Consider the following 19,872-nt stretch of genomic DNA (forward strand, 5'->3'; position numbering starts at 1 on the left):
AGGCCTGTGCCGGCCAGATCGTCAGCCGGCTGTGTTTGCCTGCAGCGGCCCTGTTCTGCAGGCTTTGTTTGCCTGCTGCCTTTGCCATGCCATGCCCACTGCCCCTGTTCACCAGCCCCGTTCAATTCTGCTTTACCCCCCCCCCCCCTGTTCATTTCCATGTGCGCCAGGATCAAGGCAACAGTTTGCAAGCTGCAGGAACTGCCCCGTTGGCAGCTACAACACGGGCCTGCAGTGGCGGCCCGTGCACCGTGTTTGCGTCCATCCATCCATCCGTTGTGCTCATTGCGTGTGCCACTTGAGCTGGCACGGAGACTGCGTTTGTGCAGCACATGCCCCGTTGTGGTTCACTGCGTTCAGTTTAAAAAGGGGAGGCCTTGGACTGCGTGTGAGCAGCCGGCCACGTTCCCTGTCACCTGCATTGCTTGAGCCAGAGACTGCATGCGAGCAGCCTGGCTCCCTGCTAACTGCTTTCTTTTTGCAGAATCCATTGATCCTGGGCCATGGTTTAGTGTAAAATTTGTAAGTTAATGTTAAGATGTACTGTACATATGAGTGTGCCCCCGGCATGTCTGTCTTAGCGCCGGCAATTTTATTTAAGTTGTCCGTGTGAGTGGGTTTGTTTAGTTAGTTACTCAGCCCTCAGGTTATTTATTTTGGGGACACGAATACCATGAATGTCGCACTCAGGGATCCGTAGGTAAAATGTACTAGGGGAGAACTACACATGATGACACACGAAAATTTGACGACTCGGGACGAGTCTGTAAAAAGGGGAGGGGTAGTGTTGTCGTGAGGAAATTCGCAAACCACCATTCAGGTCCCGTAGGTGAGATATCTCTGTAAGTACATGTGTAGTTAGCCCCAAACCCGTTGTTTAGAGGGAATAAATGTGATTCATTCGGGCTGCGACCCTTTAAGATAGCCGTTTTTCTGTTCTATCTTTATTTTGAACCAACCACGTCTCAACCGCCATCACACAACAACCACCAACCGCAACGCCGCTTCACAACAACGCCAACAGCCACGACCTTTACCTTCACAACTCGCTCTCGCAAACATCGCATCACCACCATTCCAAGCGTCACCGTGGCCAGGGACCGCCACTTTAGACCCTCCACCACCTTCGCCTCTCCTTCTGCGGCCATTCCTGCACCACTTTTGAACGCCGAGCGTCAGGCTGTCCTGGCCTCGTGCGGGACGCGCGCTGAGCCGCGGGTGCAAAAAGTGGCCTTTCCGAGGGGAAGTCGGATCAGGAATGATAGACGCCCACTTCTGATCCATCCAATCATTAAGCGCGGGGCGATTTGGCCCCACCTCCAGGCGCGTCGGAGTAGAATCGGTATATGCAAATTCGAGGATCAGGGGAGGTTCACGCCCACTTTTCCTCCGTCCAATGGGCGAGCGTGGCTCCGCCCCCGAGCTCATTCTGATCCGGAAATTTGCATATGGGTTCTCCTGCCGTACTATAAAGCGCCGAGCGTGGGGCGAATTCAGTCATTTTTGGGTCGGAAGCAGTCGGGGTTTTGGGCTCAGGCGAGTTGGAGAGGTGTGGCGGCGGCGGAGTGTGGCAGCAGCAGTCAAGATGGGTCTGGAGGAGAGTCAGTCTGTCGGGGTTCGGAGTCTGTCGGGGAGCTGTAGAGAGGGAAAGCCGGGAGCGCGGTCGGGGTCGCAGTGGAATCGCTCGTCGCGGGACCCAAGCAAGCCAGCTATCCTCTTTCCCCAGAGCATCTACAATTCCCCCCTTCCCCCGCGCTGAGATAGTGCGGAAAGGGGGCCCCGTTCCCACCCCATTCCAAGCAGTGCCAACGAAACCCGCGGAGAAGCGTGGAGTCGGGGCACCGCCACGGCATTTGCGGCTCATCACAAGACGGGTAGGCTCCACCCGGTCTCGCGCCCACAGCCCCGTCTGCCCCCTTGTCGTTGAGGGTGGCCCTTTTCTTTTGCTTTTGAGTATATGTGTTGTCGGCGCCGTCTGTAAAGTAAAACTGTGTAAGTGTTGCCATGTGCTCGCATCGTCGGTAGTAGATCTGCATTGTTGTGTTTCTTTTGCAATTGCTTTTGCTGCATAATTGTTGTAATTGTATACGTGTGCTTTCCGTGTGCCGCGGAATAAATGTGCCTTATGTTGAACTGTTTTTCCCGTTTCGCTTCATCTTTTCTTTAATTGAATCTCCATCTTACTTCACGTAAAGGGTTGGTAGTGGGCTAAATACGCCCGATAATTAATCGGAACCATCGAGGTTGACGATAACACCGCTCGGTTATCCCGATAGTACGGAACGGGTCGCTTAAAGTGGCCCGAGTCCGGAGTCGACCTGTGGCGAGGTGCGATCGCCCGGTCTACCCTCCGTGTGGGTACTTAGGTAGGTCGAATTTGGCGAACAACCCTATCCCACGCGGGGGGCTGATTGGCACGATCGTGGTGAGGCCGAAAGACCCACCCGTGACTGGTTCCCGGCGTTAGTCCGAGAGGGTCACGACAGAATTGTCCGTCCGGTGGTCGACGTGCCACGACTCGAGTTACGTGGCCGCTCGCACGCCGGCGGGCGCGAATTCGCAACAATATCTTCGATAGAATAGGGAAGGTTTTGTCGACGCACAAAGTGTGCCATTCTGGTTACTCCTGGGTGGCATAGACATGAAGGTCCTTGCAATGCCTGACCTGATGTTGCCGAACAGTGGATCCGTGAAAAGGTGTCTGCAGCAGGGTTGTCCCTCCCAGGCCGATAAACAATGTCATAACTATAACAAGATAGACAGATGCGCCATCTCATTATTTTGTCACTTTTAATTTTTCCATTATTTTTTCCATCAAACATAAAAGCAACGGATCGCTGGTCCGTGATGAGCGTGAAGTGGTTGCCCAGTAAATAATGTCTCCATTTACGTAGGGCTTCGACAATAGCGTATACTTCATTCTCTATCACTGAGTATCTCTGCTCGCTTCCAGAGAGAGTTCTCGAGAAGAACGCGACGGGTCGACCAGACTGATTGAGCGTCGCGGCGATCGCAAGCGTCCGTTTCCACCACGATTGGTACTGTGCTATCGATAGACAATACCACGGAGTTGCTGATGTCGTCTTTGAGGCTGTTGAAAGCATTTAAAACAGCAGGGTCTAGCAGGAAGTTCTTGCAATGCACTAGAGGATGAATTTTCTCAGAATATTGGGGAATCCATTTAGCGTAGTACACGAACATCCCAATCACCCGACGCAATGACTGCAGGCCATGAGGGGGAAGTTCGCGGAGCGGGCGCAAACGTTCAGGATCAGGCTTCATCGCGCCGTCGGCTATTGGGTATCCGAGTAGATCGATTGACTTTCCCGAGAATACACATTTGTCATAGTTCAGTGTCAGATTATATTTTCTTGCAATATTCAAGAATCTGTCCAGATTTGCATCATGTTCTTCCCGATTCTTTCCGCACACCGTGACATTATCCACGTAAACGAAAGTGTCTTTTAGGTTTTTGTCTGAGATGATATTATCCATGTCTCGTTGAAAACAAGCTACTCCATTAGTGACACCGAATGGGATTCTCCTGAATTGATAGAGTCGCCTACCTGCCTCGAACGCGGTGTAAGGTTTGTCTTCCTCTCGAATGGGAATCTGATGATACGCGCTTCACAAATCGATGGTGCTGAATATTTTGTAATTGGCCACGCGTTCGACCATCTCGTCTATTCGTGGCAATGGGTCTGCATCGAGGTGAGTGTAGCGATTGATCGTTTGAGAATAATCGACAACCATTCGTTTCTTATGGTTCTGGTTGGTGGTCACCAATACTTGCGCACGCCATGGCGAATCGCTCGGTTCTATAATACCTTCTTCCAGTAATCCCTTAGTTTCAGAAGCAATGAAGTTCGTATCGGCAGTGGTATATCGTCGCGATTTGATCGCTATCGGTTTGCAGTCCAAAGATAAGTTTGCAAACAGCAGGGGGGGGGGGTGGCGATACTTCTGCGGTGGCCAGAGCATTTAGAATTAGACAAGGTTTTCCCCCGCCAAAGGGTATTTCGACACTAGTGTGCTGCTTGAGGACGTTATGACCCAAGATTACATCTGCACATAAATCACGAAGTACTAGTACCTTTGCATCACGATACGTGTAGCCTTTTATGTCCAGCTCAACGTTACAGTATCCTCGTGTGCTAGACTGCAGTGATGTCGAAGCCGTGCATACTGTATTGTCGGTCGGGTAGATCTTCCATTGTCTGTCTCTCGCTCGTGAGCTGCTGACGAAACTCTGATCTACCGGTATCGATCAGCGCCTCAGCCATATGCCCGTTGATTCGTACTTTGATAGACTACCCGGCGAAGCAGCGGTTACCTTCTTTTGAGAGTAGAGGGCAGCTGAAGTCGGTTTATTTCGTTTAAGAGTAGATTTGCAAACCTCGGCATAATGTCCTTTCTTGTCACAGTTCATACAGATGGCATCCCTGGCCGGGCATTTGCTTCGTGGGTGTCTTTTATACCCACAAAAGAAACATTTAGCAGCCGAAGTGGTTGCAGAGGAGTTCGACGAGGTTGGCGTGTCTGATTTCCCGGAATTATCTCCATCTTCGGTTTCGGGGGTAACTCGGGAAGTTCCTTGAGTTTCCGTGGTAGGTAGTGTGGTGTACTGGATAGAAGATGCTTAGCAGGCAGACACGAGCGGGGGAACAGTCGAGCCGGGCTGTGTTGCACAAGCGCGAGCGTACTTTGCCCGCGGCTCTCCTTTATTACGTATTCAGCACACTCACGAGCCGGGCGACTCCAGCATTACAACGCCTCAGGCGGCGCGCACACCTTATATCCCTTGCAGACCCGATGACCACGCCGACCCCTCCTCCCATCATCATGCCCCGCCCTGCATGCCCGCAGGCTACACCACACTCCTCCCTCCTAAAACTATGATTATTAAATGATCACCATCATAATAAGCATAAACAACACGAAGGACTACGGTATAATAGTCGACAAGGCACAAAAAATGAAAACAGCGAAGTATAACAGCACATCACATCATATAATGCGTGAAAGCGAGCTAATGGAGCTGCCACGGCCAGATTCCGAAGACGGAGGTGCACACAGCACCTCCCAAACTCTGGCCGCGTTACCGATATGAAGCAGCAAGGCGAAAAGCACAGCAGCCCTACACAGCGGAAATGCCCCCAGGCGGCTCATGCTGACATGGCCCTCGGCGAGGCCGTGGCGATCTCCCGAGCAAACCTCCCCCGGCACCATCAAACGCCTCCGGCCCACTTCCCCCAGGCAGACCCGACGCAGATAAACATTCCGAGGCCAGAAGCCCGCCGTCTGGAAGCCGTGGCACCAGCGCCAGCCTCGATCGACCTTGGATGGGGGCGCTGAACAGCGCCGCTGGCTGGACGCACTCAATGCTCCAAAAACAACCCACCCACCACAATCAGTTGAGACGCCAACGCCCATCTAAACGGCCTTGAGCGAACACAGAGAGCTGCGCCCGCAACCAGAGGTGGGGGTAACGCTGACCAGCGCACCAGTCTTGGCTCCGAGTCGATCTCCGAGACCCACACGGCAGTTAGACGGTAGCAATTCCATTTAAACCACACTTCAATCATAGGCTCGTTATAAATCACTACGAACATCATCTGAACTATTGCAAACTCATTTTTCCGTACAGCGCGTTCTTTTGATAAAATCCCAGCACATGACAAAGCAACTACCCGCGGCCCGGGACAATGGAAGGCCAACCCAACCTTTTTATTCGCCACCACCGCTCCCAAAGCCACCACATCGCATTGATCATAATACAAATCCCATTGATTGAGCTCCGCCAAACCCACTCTCACGCGGGAACTGCTGGCATTTATTTCAACAACGTTAAACTGCATCACTAGAGCAAGGAAAAACACATATGCAATGAACAGCAACCCACAACCCACATCACGAGTCCGTCTCTTGGTTGTCGACTCGATGTTGTGACTCGCGACTTCCTTTAACGCCACGGGCTCATCGCAACCTGTTGAAGCTGCCCGAACAACACCGGCGCGCATTGCCTCACGAACGCTGCCGAAGCACGGGAACTCATCGCGAGAGCTGATACGGCTCTCGCCGCTCCCGAACCGTACATCACCGCCGCAGGCAGCAACGAACGGCCGCTCCCGTTGCATCGACGCGGCTCCCGCCGCCAGAACCTCGCCCTCGGTACTCGACGAAGGCATCGAAGAGAGCACTGGCACACCTGGAGGTACGAACCGGAGATCCAGCCCGAGGTGCGCCAGCCAGTCCCGACCCAAAAGGGCGGGCCCCTCCCCTCGCACCACGAACACCGAGAGCCGGGCGCGTCGACCTCGGTAGCGCACCGAGACGTCGGCCCTCGCAAGCGGTGCAATCGCTTCACCGGTGTACGTGTACAGTGACAAGGCCGTCTTGACCAGGCGAACACCGCGAAGACCACGAGCCGCCTGTTCACCCATGACCGACACCGCAGCCCCGGTGTCCACGCAAAACACGGTCGGCTCGCCATTCACCTCGACCTCCATCGTGAACGGCGTCGTCATCTCCGAACCAACGGAAAACAGACTCAACCGTGGTTGCATCTCCTGCTCCGTTCCGCCGGCATCGCCATGCCCCGGTTGCAGGCCGATCTCCAGGTCACTGGGGTCCTCCCGCACCTCGTCATCCAAGACCCCAACGGAGGCCCCCGCCATCCGACACACGCTTCAAATGTCCCACCTTGTGACAATGCAAACACACGGTGTTCTTATACGGGCACATTTGTCGCAGGTGAACAGGCGGCGCAACCGCTTCGCCGGTGTACGCGCGCGATGCGCGGGCAGCACGAGTGGACTCAATTCGACACCCGATCAGTGCCCCGATCACTTCAACCGCCCCTGCCACTGATCTTGTCATCTCCGGATCAATTGGAAGCAGGTCTAACTCCGGCAGCATCTCCCGCTCCGGGTCGCTGGAATCTCTGTGCCCCGGCCGCAAAACTCGACCCGGGCGTCACCGTGCACGCCATGCACCGAACACCATGCCGGCAGTAGGTCTTGACCCGGGACGGAAGGACCGCTTCGCACACCGCCATCTATGACTGTAATGATGGGCGATGACTCTCGGCGCACACCCCGTAGACATCCTCGAGTGCTCAGACCGCCGTCCGAGTGACTGCATTGCAACGCTCGCCCACGACCCGCGCCGCAGACCGTGCGCGCGGCCGTACGTGCCTGGCACCTCGCACTGACCCCCGGACCATCTGCTGTGCCCCGACCATCGAGACCCCGGACATTCTTCAGAGCTCGCGCGACGTCCCACGCCGCGTTCGAGCCGAACCGCGTGTCCTCGTTCTTTAGCCGTGGCTCTGCAGAAATCATTCCCCCAATCTGTCGTGCCTCAATAAAACGAACACTGAGCGCGGCCGTTGCCCACTCGACGTGGCCGAAGTCGATTCCGACAAAGGCGGGCACGCGTTCGTGCGCCGTGCACCGACCTTCTGCCATGCTCGTGCTGGCGAGACCCTTGGCTCCGTAGCCTGGAACCGCACGGGTTATTTGCCGCGCCGCCCTGCACACGCCGATCCGAAGATCCCATCCTCGTCGCCAACTGTGGTGTACTGGATAGAAGATGCTTAGCAGGCAGACACGAGCGGGTGAACAGTCGAGCCGGGCTGTGTTGCACAAGCGCGAGCGCGGGCGTACTTTGCCCGCGGCTCTCCTTTATTACGTATTCAGCACACTCACGAGCCGGGCGACTCCAGCATTACTGCAACGCCTCAGGCGGCGCGCACACCTTATATCCCTTGCAGACCCGATGACCACGCCGACCCCTCCTCCCATCATCATGCCCCGCCCTGCATGCCCGCAGGCTACACCACACTTAGCAGCATTCGTTGGAAAGACTGGTGACCCATACGACTCAGATTGTTGCTGGGCCACGTCCATAGCTTGGGCTTGATCGACGGCCGTTTCAAAATCTCGTCGTGCATTTTCCAGTAAGCGTTGCCGTATGGGGGCAGACCGTAGCCCCTGCATGAACGCCTCTCGGGTTGCTTCATCTCCATGTTTCTCGGCAGTTACAGCCTGGAAATTACAGTCTTTGCCAAACCGTCTCAGAGCTAGCACGTACCGATCGATTGTCTCACCAGCCTCTTGCCTGCGTGTGGTGAGAGGATGTCTTGTGTATACCTCGTTGTTGCGTTTCACGTAGAGCGTCCGCAGCACATCGGTCGCATCTTCACAAGTGTTACACTCTGAGAAAAGTGTATATACACTCGGCGAGACATGGTTTATAAGGGCGGCCATTTTGTCCACATGAAGTTCTTCAATGATCGTCAGATAGTTCGAGAAGGTGCGATACCAAGGACACCACCTCATCTCCGCGTCGCCGGCGTTTGGGTCCGCATCGAACTTCTCCAGTTTGAAGATCTTGTCCATGGTCGATTGAAGCAATCGAAGGAATCAAGCGAATTAAATTATTGAAATGAATGAGAGAGAGAAAGGCCTTCGGTTTGAGGAACTCAAGCTTGGTTACTGAACACACTTCTCACCCAGAGTTGCACTGCACTGCAATCGTGTATTAACGATCGACGTTTTGGCTTCAAAATGAACACAACAGCAAGCACGTCGTACACAAGTTCTCCAAAAGGTTACTTTTTAATCCATCGGAACAACCAGACGGCAAATACTTCATTTAACTATTGATACACAGTGCAGCTTGTCATTTAAAAAGATTTGTAAAATGTACGTGTGAATGGAGATGTGTTTGGGGTTTATCGTAGGTAAATGTAAGCTCGGATGTGACCCAACCTTTTTGTGGTTAAAAAACAATTCAACGGCAGCCGTGCTTAAAATTGGTTTTAACAAGAAAAAAGGAATCACAGGATCGTAAAATTTTTTTTTTAATGTTCCTAAGTTCTGATTTTGTGAAAATAGAAATTATATTTAAATGTTGTTCAATTGTTTTTTTTTCTTTCTTGAACGGGCAACTTTTCCGTTGAAGCTCTGATATAAAAATAAACATGAAACACCGAAAAAAAACTCAACCGTTCATCATGAACTTTGCTGCTTAAAGTTATAAAGGTACAAATCAAAAATCCAAAACCGCATTTGCTTTTTCACAATCGGATCAGACAAAAAAATATTGTTACGGATTTCAAAATCCGGTCTGATGGATACATCCACACATCCAGGTCCTCAAACAGTTATATCCTTAAATCCATGTTCAGATTAGCCCCAGCCCCTTGTCCAATGGGATCTTAAATGTGATGCGTTGAGAAGGGTAAAGGATTGATCCCCTCTCTTATGGGAAGGTTTTTTTTCTTTACAACAGACACGTTTACACACATTTCTTTCACAAGCTCTGAAGCCCTCTCCCCATTCTTCCTCAGCAACAATCTTTCGTGACCTCCGAAGCCCGCCTTTTTTGAGAGCGCACGGGTCGTCATGGTAACCGTGCGCCAGTTGGAGGGGGGGCGAGCTTGGGGCGGACTGCTACCACGGATATAAAAACGAAGGGAGGTCCGTTCTGAGGAAAAAGAAAAAGCCAACGATGAGAAAAGCGGGGCGAAAGAAAGCGAGAAAGAAAATCGGGGAGGGAGAAGAGAACGAGAAGTCAGCTTGAGAAGCGAGCAAGAAGCGAGTGTCTGACCAGCGCTGATAGGCGACACTGATAAAAACCATAACAGTTTTTATCACTTCCCCAACAGCCGATTTGATCAACTGTTTACCGATTGAATACGGTTTTCCAGATCTGGCGATGAGCAATGACAGCTTATACGACGCGTCCAGTCCTTTATCCACGAGCTTTTGGCTGGCTTTGAACATCGTCGATACCGTGGATCGCTTCTCAAATTTCTCTTTCAGCGATTGGAAATAGCTGACCTCTGCGCGAGCCTTATCACTGTGCTTCTTACTCAGGTGCTCGCTCAGTCGAGATGGTTTCATTGCTTCATTGGACAGCCTGATACCACACAACAAACACGTCGGTAACTGCGCGTTCGTCAGGGATGGAATGAATCCATACTTGATGTATTCAACGGAATACTGACGACACTTCTTTTTTTTTGAGGCAGACATCTTGAAGCCGACGGACGGGACGTGAAGCTTTTTTGAATAACGAAATCAATACGCCAAGATGTCGAAAGACTGACACCAGTGATAAGGCCAAACAATAATTATATATTTCCGGTCTCTGGTCAGCACGCGCATCGATTTTCGCCCTGCACGTCCAAGAAAATTTTTCTTCACATTTCCAACAGTAGCTACAACAGCGAGCGCCTAAAACACAATGCCGCACCGCCTCAGTACTCGCGCCTCGCTGGGAATTGCGCTGCCGGATCATAACACAAGTATATGGTATTCACACCATGTGTGTATTAAAAAAAACACTGACTTGCATTGTTGGAAAACAAATCTGTAATATGCTTGAAGAACTTAATGATTTTCAGAATAAATACATTTTAAAATGTGTTCATTATTTACAAAAAGGCCTACCTGTCCCATTGCCTGTCTTTAATTTCTCTCTGGACGGCGCCACGGCAAACGAGGAGGACCGCAACGGGCATTGTATGGCCAATTTGCCGAATGGCGCCGGGTAACCTGTTCAGACTGCAGGAAGCCCAATGAGCGCTTCCAATCGCCGCTGCTCCTCCAAATCATTGCCAGCACCCCCTACCACTCATGGAGTCTGGAGCACCCCCCTGAAAGTTCCCAGCGCCCACTGGGGGGCGGTAGGGACCACTTTGAGAACCACTACACAAGAGGGACATCAATCTGCAGGTTCGCCAATAAACAAATCGAACTGCCCATTTGCACAACCGTGCACCCTTTTATCCATGCTTGTCATCAAAAGTGTTTCATGATCCACTTAGCTGAAAAAATAATTGCAAACGCACTTCGTGATTTTTATCATGTGATCAGATCATCATTCTTCCTCTGGTAATCCAACAGGATGGCACAGCAGAAGCACACTGACCTTTGAGCTGCCTCGTCTCTGGGTCCCATTCCCAGCCCGATTAATGTGTTGGACGTTAAACTGGACATCCTCTCTCCTTGCTGTTAGATGATCAATATCCCACCGCGATCTTCGCAAAGAGTAGATAAGTTACGACATGCACCCTGAACAAGTTATAAATTTGTCCAGTTGAATGTCAGGCTGAACCAGACAGTTCGTGAAGTATTTTCCTAAAACTAAATAAATGGGCTATTAAACGTGTTAGTCGTACTAGTAGTTGCAGCAGCAGCAGCCTCCATGATTTCAATGAAACGGTGCAGCACCATCCCATATCACCATCATAATCAACCATTCCTTTCATGCCATGAGCTGCATGGGGCAGCCGAGGTAGTTTCATTTGGCTAAGGAGTACAATCCTGGACAAGTCGTCACTCCGATGCAGGATACTCAAAATGACTTATTAACCCAAGAAGCTGGAACTCATTTTGCCGACCTCGGAGGGACGACAGGCTGAGTCAACCCACCAAATGTTATTTCAACAGCACGACAGGGACTCAAAATCAAGGCATGAAGATCGTAAGCCAGCCACCTTAGCCGTGAAGCCAACACCAGGCTTGTGTCACCATCATCCCAACCAGAAATCTTTTCTACCCCCATTAATCCTACCCAACTTAAACCTCTTGCAGAATACCTCTAGTCTCATTCCCTCAATTGTTGCCCCCACTGTCAGTAAGTACGTTGCCTTTTTCCCCTCTGTCTCCAAGATTTTGCACAACACGTAATCCAATCCAATCCATTGGAACCATACTCTATGCAGAGCATTGGTGCTGCCGAAGCAGTCTCCTGGGCTATTGAGCACAATCCTGGATGGGTCACCACTCTGACACAGGACACTCGAATGGCTCAATCATCCCAGCACCTGACACTCATTTTGCTGACCTCAGAAGGATGACAGGCGGAGTCAACCCCACCTAGTATTATTTCAACGGGTAAGTGAGATTTTAACTCAGGACCCTAAGATCCCAAGCCCAACACCCGAGCCATTAAGCCAACACCAGGCTTACAACGTCATCCCAAACAGCAATCTTTTCTACCCCCATTAATCCGACCCAACTCAATCCCCTTGAAGATTACCTCCTCTCCTCTCCTCTCTCATTCCCCGAGTTGTTGCTGTACTGTCAGGAAGTACGTTGCCTTTTGCCCTGTCTCCTAGATTTTGTACATATTAAAAAAAAAAAAAAAAAAAATCAGAAAAAAATTTCAGCACTTGAGGAGATCAAAGAAAGTTGAGTAGACAGCATAATCAAACAGCAATGGTGAAGTAATGCAAACAGAATTTCAGGTTGCATAAAAAGATTCCGGTGCAATGTTCATCTGGATTTCTGGGTGAGCCTGCAACACTCAGCTCTACCAGGTTGCACGTGACTGGCCAACCTCTCCCAGTCCAAGATTTCAGAGCTAATGCTTGTCTCTTTCTTCCATCACATCACCTGTAAAATCACTTCCTTCACAGTGATTTTTGGAGAGACAGCAAAGTGTCTCGTCCTCCAGTGGCTGTGAAATGCAAATGTGACGTCATGTGTGTGTTCACAGCCAACGATGAACAATATGGGGGCAAGGTACACAGAAATTGTGCACAAATACAGGGTGTCCCAAAAGTCTCCATCCATTGGGAAAATTAACACTTTCAGCAAAATCTCTCCCAAAATTCTTCATACATAGCTTACATCTTCAACAAAGATTCCCTTCAAGAATGCCTTTGTCAAATGAAGAAAGTATTGAAATCATTCGCACGGCTGGTTCAGGAAGCTGTCGCAAAGTTGCAATTGACATTAACATGAAACATGGCAAGCACATCAAACACGACACACACGACAAGATTCAGAACATGGATCATTAAAGGCAACACAATCGAGTGCACATTAAGATGCATTATTCCATGCAAGGATGTAAAGTGAACCACATAATGATCCGGTAATTCAGAGTTTTTGAAAGTTAAGCTTTGTTTCACTCCAAAGATGTTCTTTAAACGTACTACAGAGCAATGAAAGTAGGCCTGGTGTTGGCTTCGCGGTTGAGATAACTGGCTTAAGATCTTCCGGTCTTGAGTTTTAGCCCGTTATCCATTTATTTAACACCAGGTTGGGGTTGACTTAGCCTGTCATCATTCTGAGGTTGGCGAAATGAGTACCATTGTACTGTCAATATAGGGCATTACAGCAGTTGCACAGTTGCACCCCCAGAAAATGATGCAACCAGGAGTCACAGGCTGCCCACGAAGGCAAGCCAACAATGAAAGTCGAGGATAAACTGGCCACCGGTGTTACGATTATTTTCTGCTTTTTAACAGTAATTTTCCAAAGGATATTCATGCATTTGAGACGTTTATAGTATATGTTGGAAGTCAGTGGTCTTCTAACTACCGCAGGGTCCACCAGACGGGAATGGCTCAAATTTATCCAATCATCCGCAGTTAATTTGCATACACGCCAATGGTTAAAAACCGTCCAGCTGTAGCAAATCTGTTGACAGTGAATAGCCGAGCAGAGCTCTGCCGGGAACTCATCTTTACCGATGGCACATGAAATGCGCCATTCCAGATGCTTCCCGTTTTGAGGGTTTATTCTGCAAATTAATTGTACATGCTTGGAGTTCCCCAATGTTGTGCATTCCAAAATGTCCAAGACACAGGTTCTCATTTACAGGAAGATTTTAATAACCAGAAAAACAGGGCAAAGGAGAAAAGAAGAGAGCTGGCCACAAGTGGCGAAACAACTGGTACCAGTGAATAAATAATGACAATCCTTGTGCCCACTGTGCCAACGACAAACTTAATCAACTCAATGGGTGACAGGACAGACAAAGGGAGAATATGAGACATGAAAGACACATGCGGCTTAAGTGTCCTTGCTTGCGCCAGAACATCCTGTCAAAATTCTCGGATGGTCGAGCGACTCGAAGGACTCAACGCTTGCCTGGCACCACAGTGCACCATTGACAGCAAGAACACACACCGAGAGAGATACAATAACAGAATGCTGGTGTTGTCAAACAAGGAACCGGGAAGGGGGGTGAGGGGCAGAGTCCATGGAGCAGGGAGTTGACAGCCAAGCAGAGAGCATTCAGGGCACAGAGAGAGATAGAGAGATAGAGATAGCGTCCAGGGCACAGAGAGAACGGTTTCTACTGTTGGTGGTACTTTTTATAGTTTCTCGTGTGGCGACACTATAGGAAGCCCAAACTCTCTGCTCTCAGGAGCGCTGTCCTTCCCCCTCACGTGGGCGTATGTAGTTCTGGAGGCTTCCATCTCATGTGACTGCTTGGCAAGAGAGGTCGTAGAATTTGAATCTGGTGTTGGCTTTATACGGTTCGGGTGGTGGCTTGGGATCCTTGTATCCTGAGTTCAAACTCCGTTATTCCGCTGAATTAACGCCATGGGGTTGAATCAGCCTGTCATCCTTTCGAGGTTGGCGAAATGAGTACCAATGTATTGGTAATGGGGGCACTGCATCAGTGGCATATCCGCACCCCTAACCAATGATGTAACCAGCAGCCAAAAGGTTGCACACGAAGGGCAGGGGTATTGATGGATGTATTTTAAAATCTGGTATTGGTGTGACGCAAGCGTGATGGGCCGAATGGCCTCCTCCTGCGCATAATTTCCTTGTAATCCTTGTCACCCAAATGCACTCCTGTCCTTCATGATTTTAACAAAAGGAAAACACATGATAGATTACAATGGGGAAAACAACAATAAACACCAAGGTGGGGATATGGGTGCAGACACAAACAGATTGGGAGGGAAAATGCAAGGGAGTTTCCTCGAGCAACCTCAACACTACCTCGTAACCTTCAGTAATTACACACGCTTATGCCAGCACGTACTTTGAAATAACTCATGTAATCCGAGCACATTTATCCCCGAAGCCAGATCCATCAGAATATTTTACATGGTGATTTGATCTGATGTGTTATTTGAAAAAAAACAACAAAGAGTTCAGAGAACACCCTAACCCTGTGCAGTCTTAAGAAAACAAGGACGTGGGCAGGGTCTGCAAAGGCCAAATTTGATTGGTCGAGATGACCTAACACGCCATAATATTATGTCCAAGTATTGCTAAACGGTAAGTTTTTGAAAGTGTCAATAAGGCGATTTGTGTTCTCCAGTGTTCAAGTCGATAATTCAATTGAAATAAAAAAAATATTTTAAAGGTTCTTGAAATTTTGGAAGTTCACCGCCGTTAATGTAGCGTTTTTGTACACCACCTTATTTAATATGTTACATTAGTTCTCCATGCCTGTTTGTGTTCTTTATGACGTCACTAAAAACAGTAAGTTTCCGTTTGGGAATAATTTAAAATTTTGTTTCACTGCCAGAAAGGCAGACAGAGTAAAAAGATCATCTCACTCCTCTCTGCGCATGTGCGATCAGGACAAATTCAGAGCCAAAGTTCGATTAAACTGCAGGTTCGTTTTCCGATTCGTCTTAAAAAATAAAACATTCAATTGAAATGAAGTTGTTCCTCGATCGTAAAGTGACGTTTGCAGACAGACAGACAAAGTGAGGCAATTGCTTAACCTTGGTTTTCGCTTTGCACGCGCGAGGTAATTACAAAGTAAAGTGGCACTTCACAGCAACAACTCAACTTGGTTAAACTTCACAACACGAACCACTCAAGAATAAAGGTTCACAGGTTACCTTTTCCGAGCCGATGCATTATTTCTATCATTTCCATTTTTGCATCTCTTTGTTTGTCTCGAGGAAAGGCCAACAGAAACTCAGTCACATAACTAAAGAATCCGTTATGATCATTTGGTTTGTCAAACGGCTTCAGGCATTGACCGGGGCCTTGCAGAACGTCCATCGATGTGTCTCTGGCTCCTTTTTCTCCACGAGTCCTGGAATGTTTTGGCCTTGGTTCCTGAAGCTCAATGTCACTTGAGCAAGCGCCTGGCATTTCTTCAAGCGTCACCGCTACTTGTGACTGAATGGACGAGACGGAAGTTATGGAATCATTTGCTGTTATTTCAACCAACGAATGTGTTTCGGGAAACTCTTCTTTTCGGCTGAAATGATCTTTGTTTAACTGGTCATCTTCACATTCCGACAAAAATAACAGTCGGGGATAATGGCGCCATTTGGAATTGTACATATCGTCCACCCCCATTCCAACGGCCATTGACATTGCAACTTTTTTGTGCTCCCTTTGGAAGTGTGTTCTCATTTTTTTCCATCGAGCTTTCAATTCTTCAACTGCAAGGAGAGGAGAAACAGATTATGTTTGCATCAGAATCCATTTGAGCAAAGATTGTGTCATCAGTGGGATTTATGTTGATTAGGCTACATTGAGACGAGTCATGCAGAGAAAGACCAGCATTGCTTCACTGATGGGTTTAAACAAAAAAATCAGCATATTTCACTTCACAAACATCTTGCATGTCTATTTGTGAGTTTCAATGAGGATCGAAAATAAAGTGAAACGCGTTAAAAGGATCCCTGAGAACACGTACCCGCTGTTGTTGCCACTGTCGTAGCGGCTGTGGTTGTTGTGTGCTCCTTCTGTGTGCGATTAAATATTTTTCTATTGTGTCGATAAGTATTACCATGTATAATTTTGCATGCTCCTTCCTTGTCTGTCAAACTTCATCATCAGGGTTCCTGCTGTCGTACCGTTGGAACCACTCCATTAAACAAGGACAAGGAAATCCAACACAGGTGGAGACCATTCAGCCCATCATGCATGCACAAACACCACACCAAGCCAAGATCCAAGAAAGAAAATGCAAAAAAAAAAAGTTTTTAATTAAGGAAAGAAAGAAAATTTTTTTTGTATTTTTGTTAGTTTGTTTGTTTTTGCAAGTTTTTTGTTTTTGTTTTTTCTTCCCCTCAAAGAGGGGACATGGGCTTGGTTCACAACACACAGCAACCACACAACCCTCCTGAACAAGACCCCCACCAACAGCACTCCATACACAATCACCCATCAATACTCAAACGACCTCAAAGTCTGATCAACATCCACATACTCCTCCATCTCCATAACTTCCACGTACCTATCTAATTCTAATTTAAACTTATCTACTTTTTCTGCTGCCACCACATTTCCAGGGAGACCATTCCATGCATTAACTACTCTATGAGTGAAAGCCCCCTGCCTTACAACCATCTTAACTCTCCTCTTCTTGACTCTCAGGCTTTGGCCCCTGGTTCTGTCACTGTCTACAATGTTGAATAATTCATCTCCACTTATTTTGTCCATACCTTTCATTATCTTAAACATCTCCATCATATCTCCTCGCAACCGCCTCCTTTCGAGTGAATAAAACAGTCTCCTTCAACCGCTCCTTACAGCTGAGTCAAGCTCGGCCTGGATTCAATCGAGTAGCCCAAAACAGAACCTTCTCTATGGCATCGATGCAATTCCGGAAGTGCACACAACATTCTCGATGTGGCCTCACTAAATTCCTGTTCAATGTCAACACCACCTCTTTTGATTTATAATTGATCCCCCTCCTTATACAGCCAAAAACCCTATTTGCTTCACCTGAAGTTGCCTGGCATTGTGCTATCTGCTTACCTCCCGTATCTATTACCACCCCCAGATCCTTCTCCTGTGTGACACGCTCCAAAATTACCCCTTGCATCCTGTAATCTCTATTTTCATTGTTATTTACCATCCCCAACACCTTTCACTTGCTCAGGTTAAATTACATCTGCCAGTCTTTTGCCCAATCCATACAAGTATCAATACTCTTGAATCTGTTCACCACTCCCACTGCTGTCCACCTTACCTCCAGGCTTTGCGTCATCCGCAAATTTGGAAAGCTTACTCTTTACTCCATTACCCAAATTGTTAATGTAAATATTGAATAGAAATCGTCCGAGTACTGATCCCTGAGGTACCTGGCAACTTACATCCTCCAACTCACAGCCACTCTTTTCTTCCCATCACAAAGCCAGTTTGCAATCCAATCAGCTACCTGACCAGCCACTCCACAATCACTCACTTTGGCTAACAACCTCTGATGTGGTACTTTATCAAATACCTTCTTAAAGTCGAGATATACTCTGTCCACTGCTTTTTCCTCATTTACCCAATCAGACACTGCATCATAGAACTCGAAAAGATTTGTTAAACAGGAACTACCTTTGGTAAACCCATGCTGACTACCTTTCATTAGTTTGTATTTGTTTAAATGGTTCCACATCCAATCTTTAATTAATGGCTCAAACACCTTCCCCACAACTGAAGCCAAATTCACAGGTCTATAGTTTCCCAATTCTCCTCTGGATCCTCTCTTAAATAATGGTGCTACATTTGCTACTCAGGTCAGGTCAGGTTCGATCTGTTCATTTAGTCAGGTCAGGTTCATTTAGTCAGGTCAGGTTCGATCTGTGACCTGCTTCAGGTACCATGTAAACCTGTACTAACCTGTTCCATGGTCGGGTTGTCGGCGACTAAACCGTCTCCCCCACCAGGTTTTCTGGTGAGGAGGGTGTTTGGATATGGACACCCAGCAGGATTAAAAACAAAACCTGTCAAAGGGCGGAGGAGCTCCTTGTGAGCCAACGGCCATCCATATCTAGTGCCCAACTGTGTCTGCGGACGTCCTCCTGCAGTTGGGTTACTTCTTATTAGGAGGTTGGTGGCAGGATTTGCATTCCGGCCACCGTAAAACCCTTCATTCCGCAAAACGCAAAAACGCAAAAAAATCTGAAAACCCACTCCGTGGGAGTACCTCCTGTGCAGCTTCCCTTCGCAGGGCAGCTCACCGAATGACGGGATTGGGGCAAAGCCTTCAGGACCCCCAATCTTTGATGATAGGAGGGAAACCACGGGGTAACATCCCTGGGTCAGATTGCGGGAGAGTGTGTCGGAGTGGTGCTGAGGTGTCGTCCACCAGACGGCGGTCTCCTTGGGTTAACCTGAGGCGGTCCCTTCGGGTGGGTGCCTGGAATGTCCTATCCCTAAGAGAGGATGATTAGATATCCTCTTGGGGGCCCTCGAGGTGCTGAATGAGGAGTCGGAGCCGTTGGGATTACGGGTTTCTTGGGTCAAAACGAAGATCCAGGCTTTCGGTGACATCTTGGATGCTGCTGTCCTGTCTGTGTCTGTTTGTGGTGAGGATGTTGAGGTCGTGGAGAGATTCACTTACCTTGGCAGTGATATTCATGTCTCTGCTGGCTGTGAGTCAGAGGTCAATAGACCTCTGGGTTGGGCCTGGGGAGTCATGGATTCACTGGATCATGGGGTGTGGCGCTGCCGGTACCTGTGCGGGAGGACGAAAGTCCGAGTCTTCAGGTCCTTGGTACTTCCAGTCTTGCTCTATGGGTGCGAGACTTGGACTCTGACCAAGGAACTGAGACGGAGACTTAATTCCTTTGGTACCAGGTGTCTTCGGAGAATCCTTGGCTATCGCTGGTCGGATTTTGTGTCCAACGAGCGGTTGCTGAGAGAGACTCGGATGAGATTTGTCACCTGCATAGTCCGTGAGCGTCAGTTGCGGCTGTATGGACATGTGGCTCGTTTTCCTGACGCTGATCCTGCTCACCAGATTCTCTCAGCGAGGGAGTCTCATGAGTGGAGGAGGCCAGTGGGCCGACCACGTGCCTCATGGTTGCAACAGGTTGACCATCATCTCAAGGAGATGGGGATGGGCCTGGCATCTGCCTGGGGGATGGCCAGACGGAGGCCCCTGGAGTACCGGCGGGCTGTTCTGGCACATGCTCCCATACCTGACCTGATTTGCTACTCTCCAATCCTCCGGTACCTGTGCTGACTCCAATGAGCTATTGAAAATATCCGTTAACATCTCGCTTACCTGCTCAGCCACCTCCCTCAATACTCTCGGTTGCATATTATATGTACCCGGAGCCTTATCTTCTCTTTGATTACCTAACTGTTCCTTTACTTCCTCCACCACAACCTGGATCTTCTGTCGAAGCCATTC

General features: G+C 49.0%; 1 protein-coding gene and 1 pseudogene across 3 annotated transcripts in view; both read right to left on the reverse strand.

Moving 5' to 3' along the window:
* Positions 1–2,620: 2,620 nt before the first annotated feature.
* LOC147013892 (uncharacterized) lies at positions 2,621–8,438 on the reverse strand (annotated as a pseudogene).
* A 198-nt stretch (positions 8,439–8,636) lies between these two features.
* The window catches only part of LOC147013893 (uncharacterized), a 106,313-nt gene continuing 95,077 nt past the window's right edge, over positions 8,637–19,872 (reverse strand). For 2 of the 3 annotated variants that reach the window (XM_085851211.1, XM_085851212.1), the window contains 2 exons: positions 15,620–16,174; positions 8,637–9,492 (listed from right to left, as the gene is read on the reverse strand). In XM_085851211.1, the coding sequence (XP_085707337.1) occupies positions 9,224–9,492; positions 15,620–16,174 (824 nt within the window). In that variant the 3' untranslated portion in view covers positions 8,637–9,223. The remainder of the gene's footprint in view (positions 9,493–15,619; positions 16,175–19,872) is intronic. The other variant, XM_085851213.1, reaches the window with a different exon arrangement.

This window comes from Eptatretus burgeri, chromosome 13 (assembly GCF_056783735.1).
Source record: "Eptatretus burgeri isolate ZD-2024b chromosome 13, Ebu_testis_v1, whole genome shotgun sequence".
Classification (NCBI taxonomy): domain Eukaryota; kingdom Metazoa; phylum Chordata; class Myxini; order Myxiniformes; family Myxinidae; genus Eptatretus; species Eptatretus burgeri.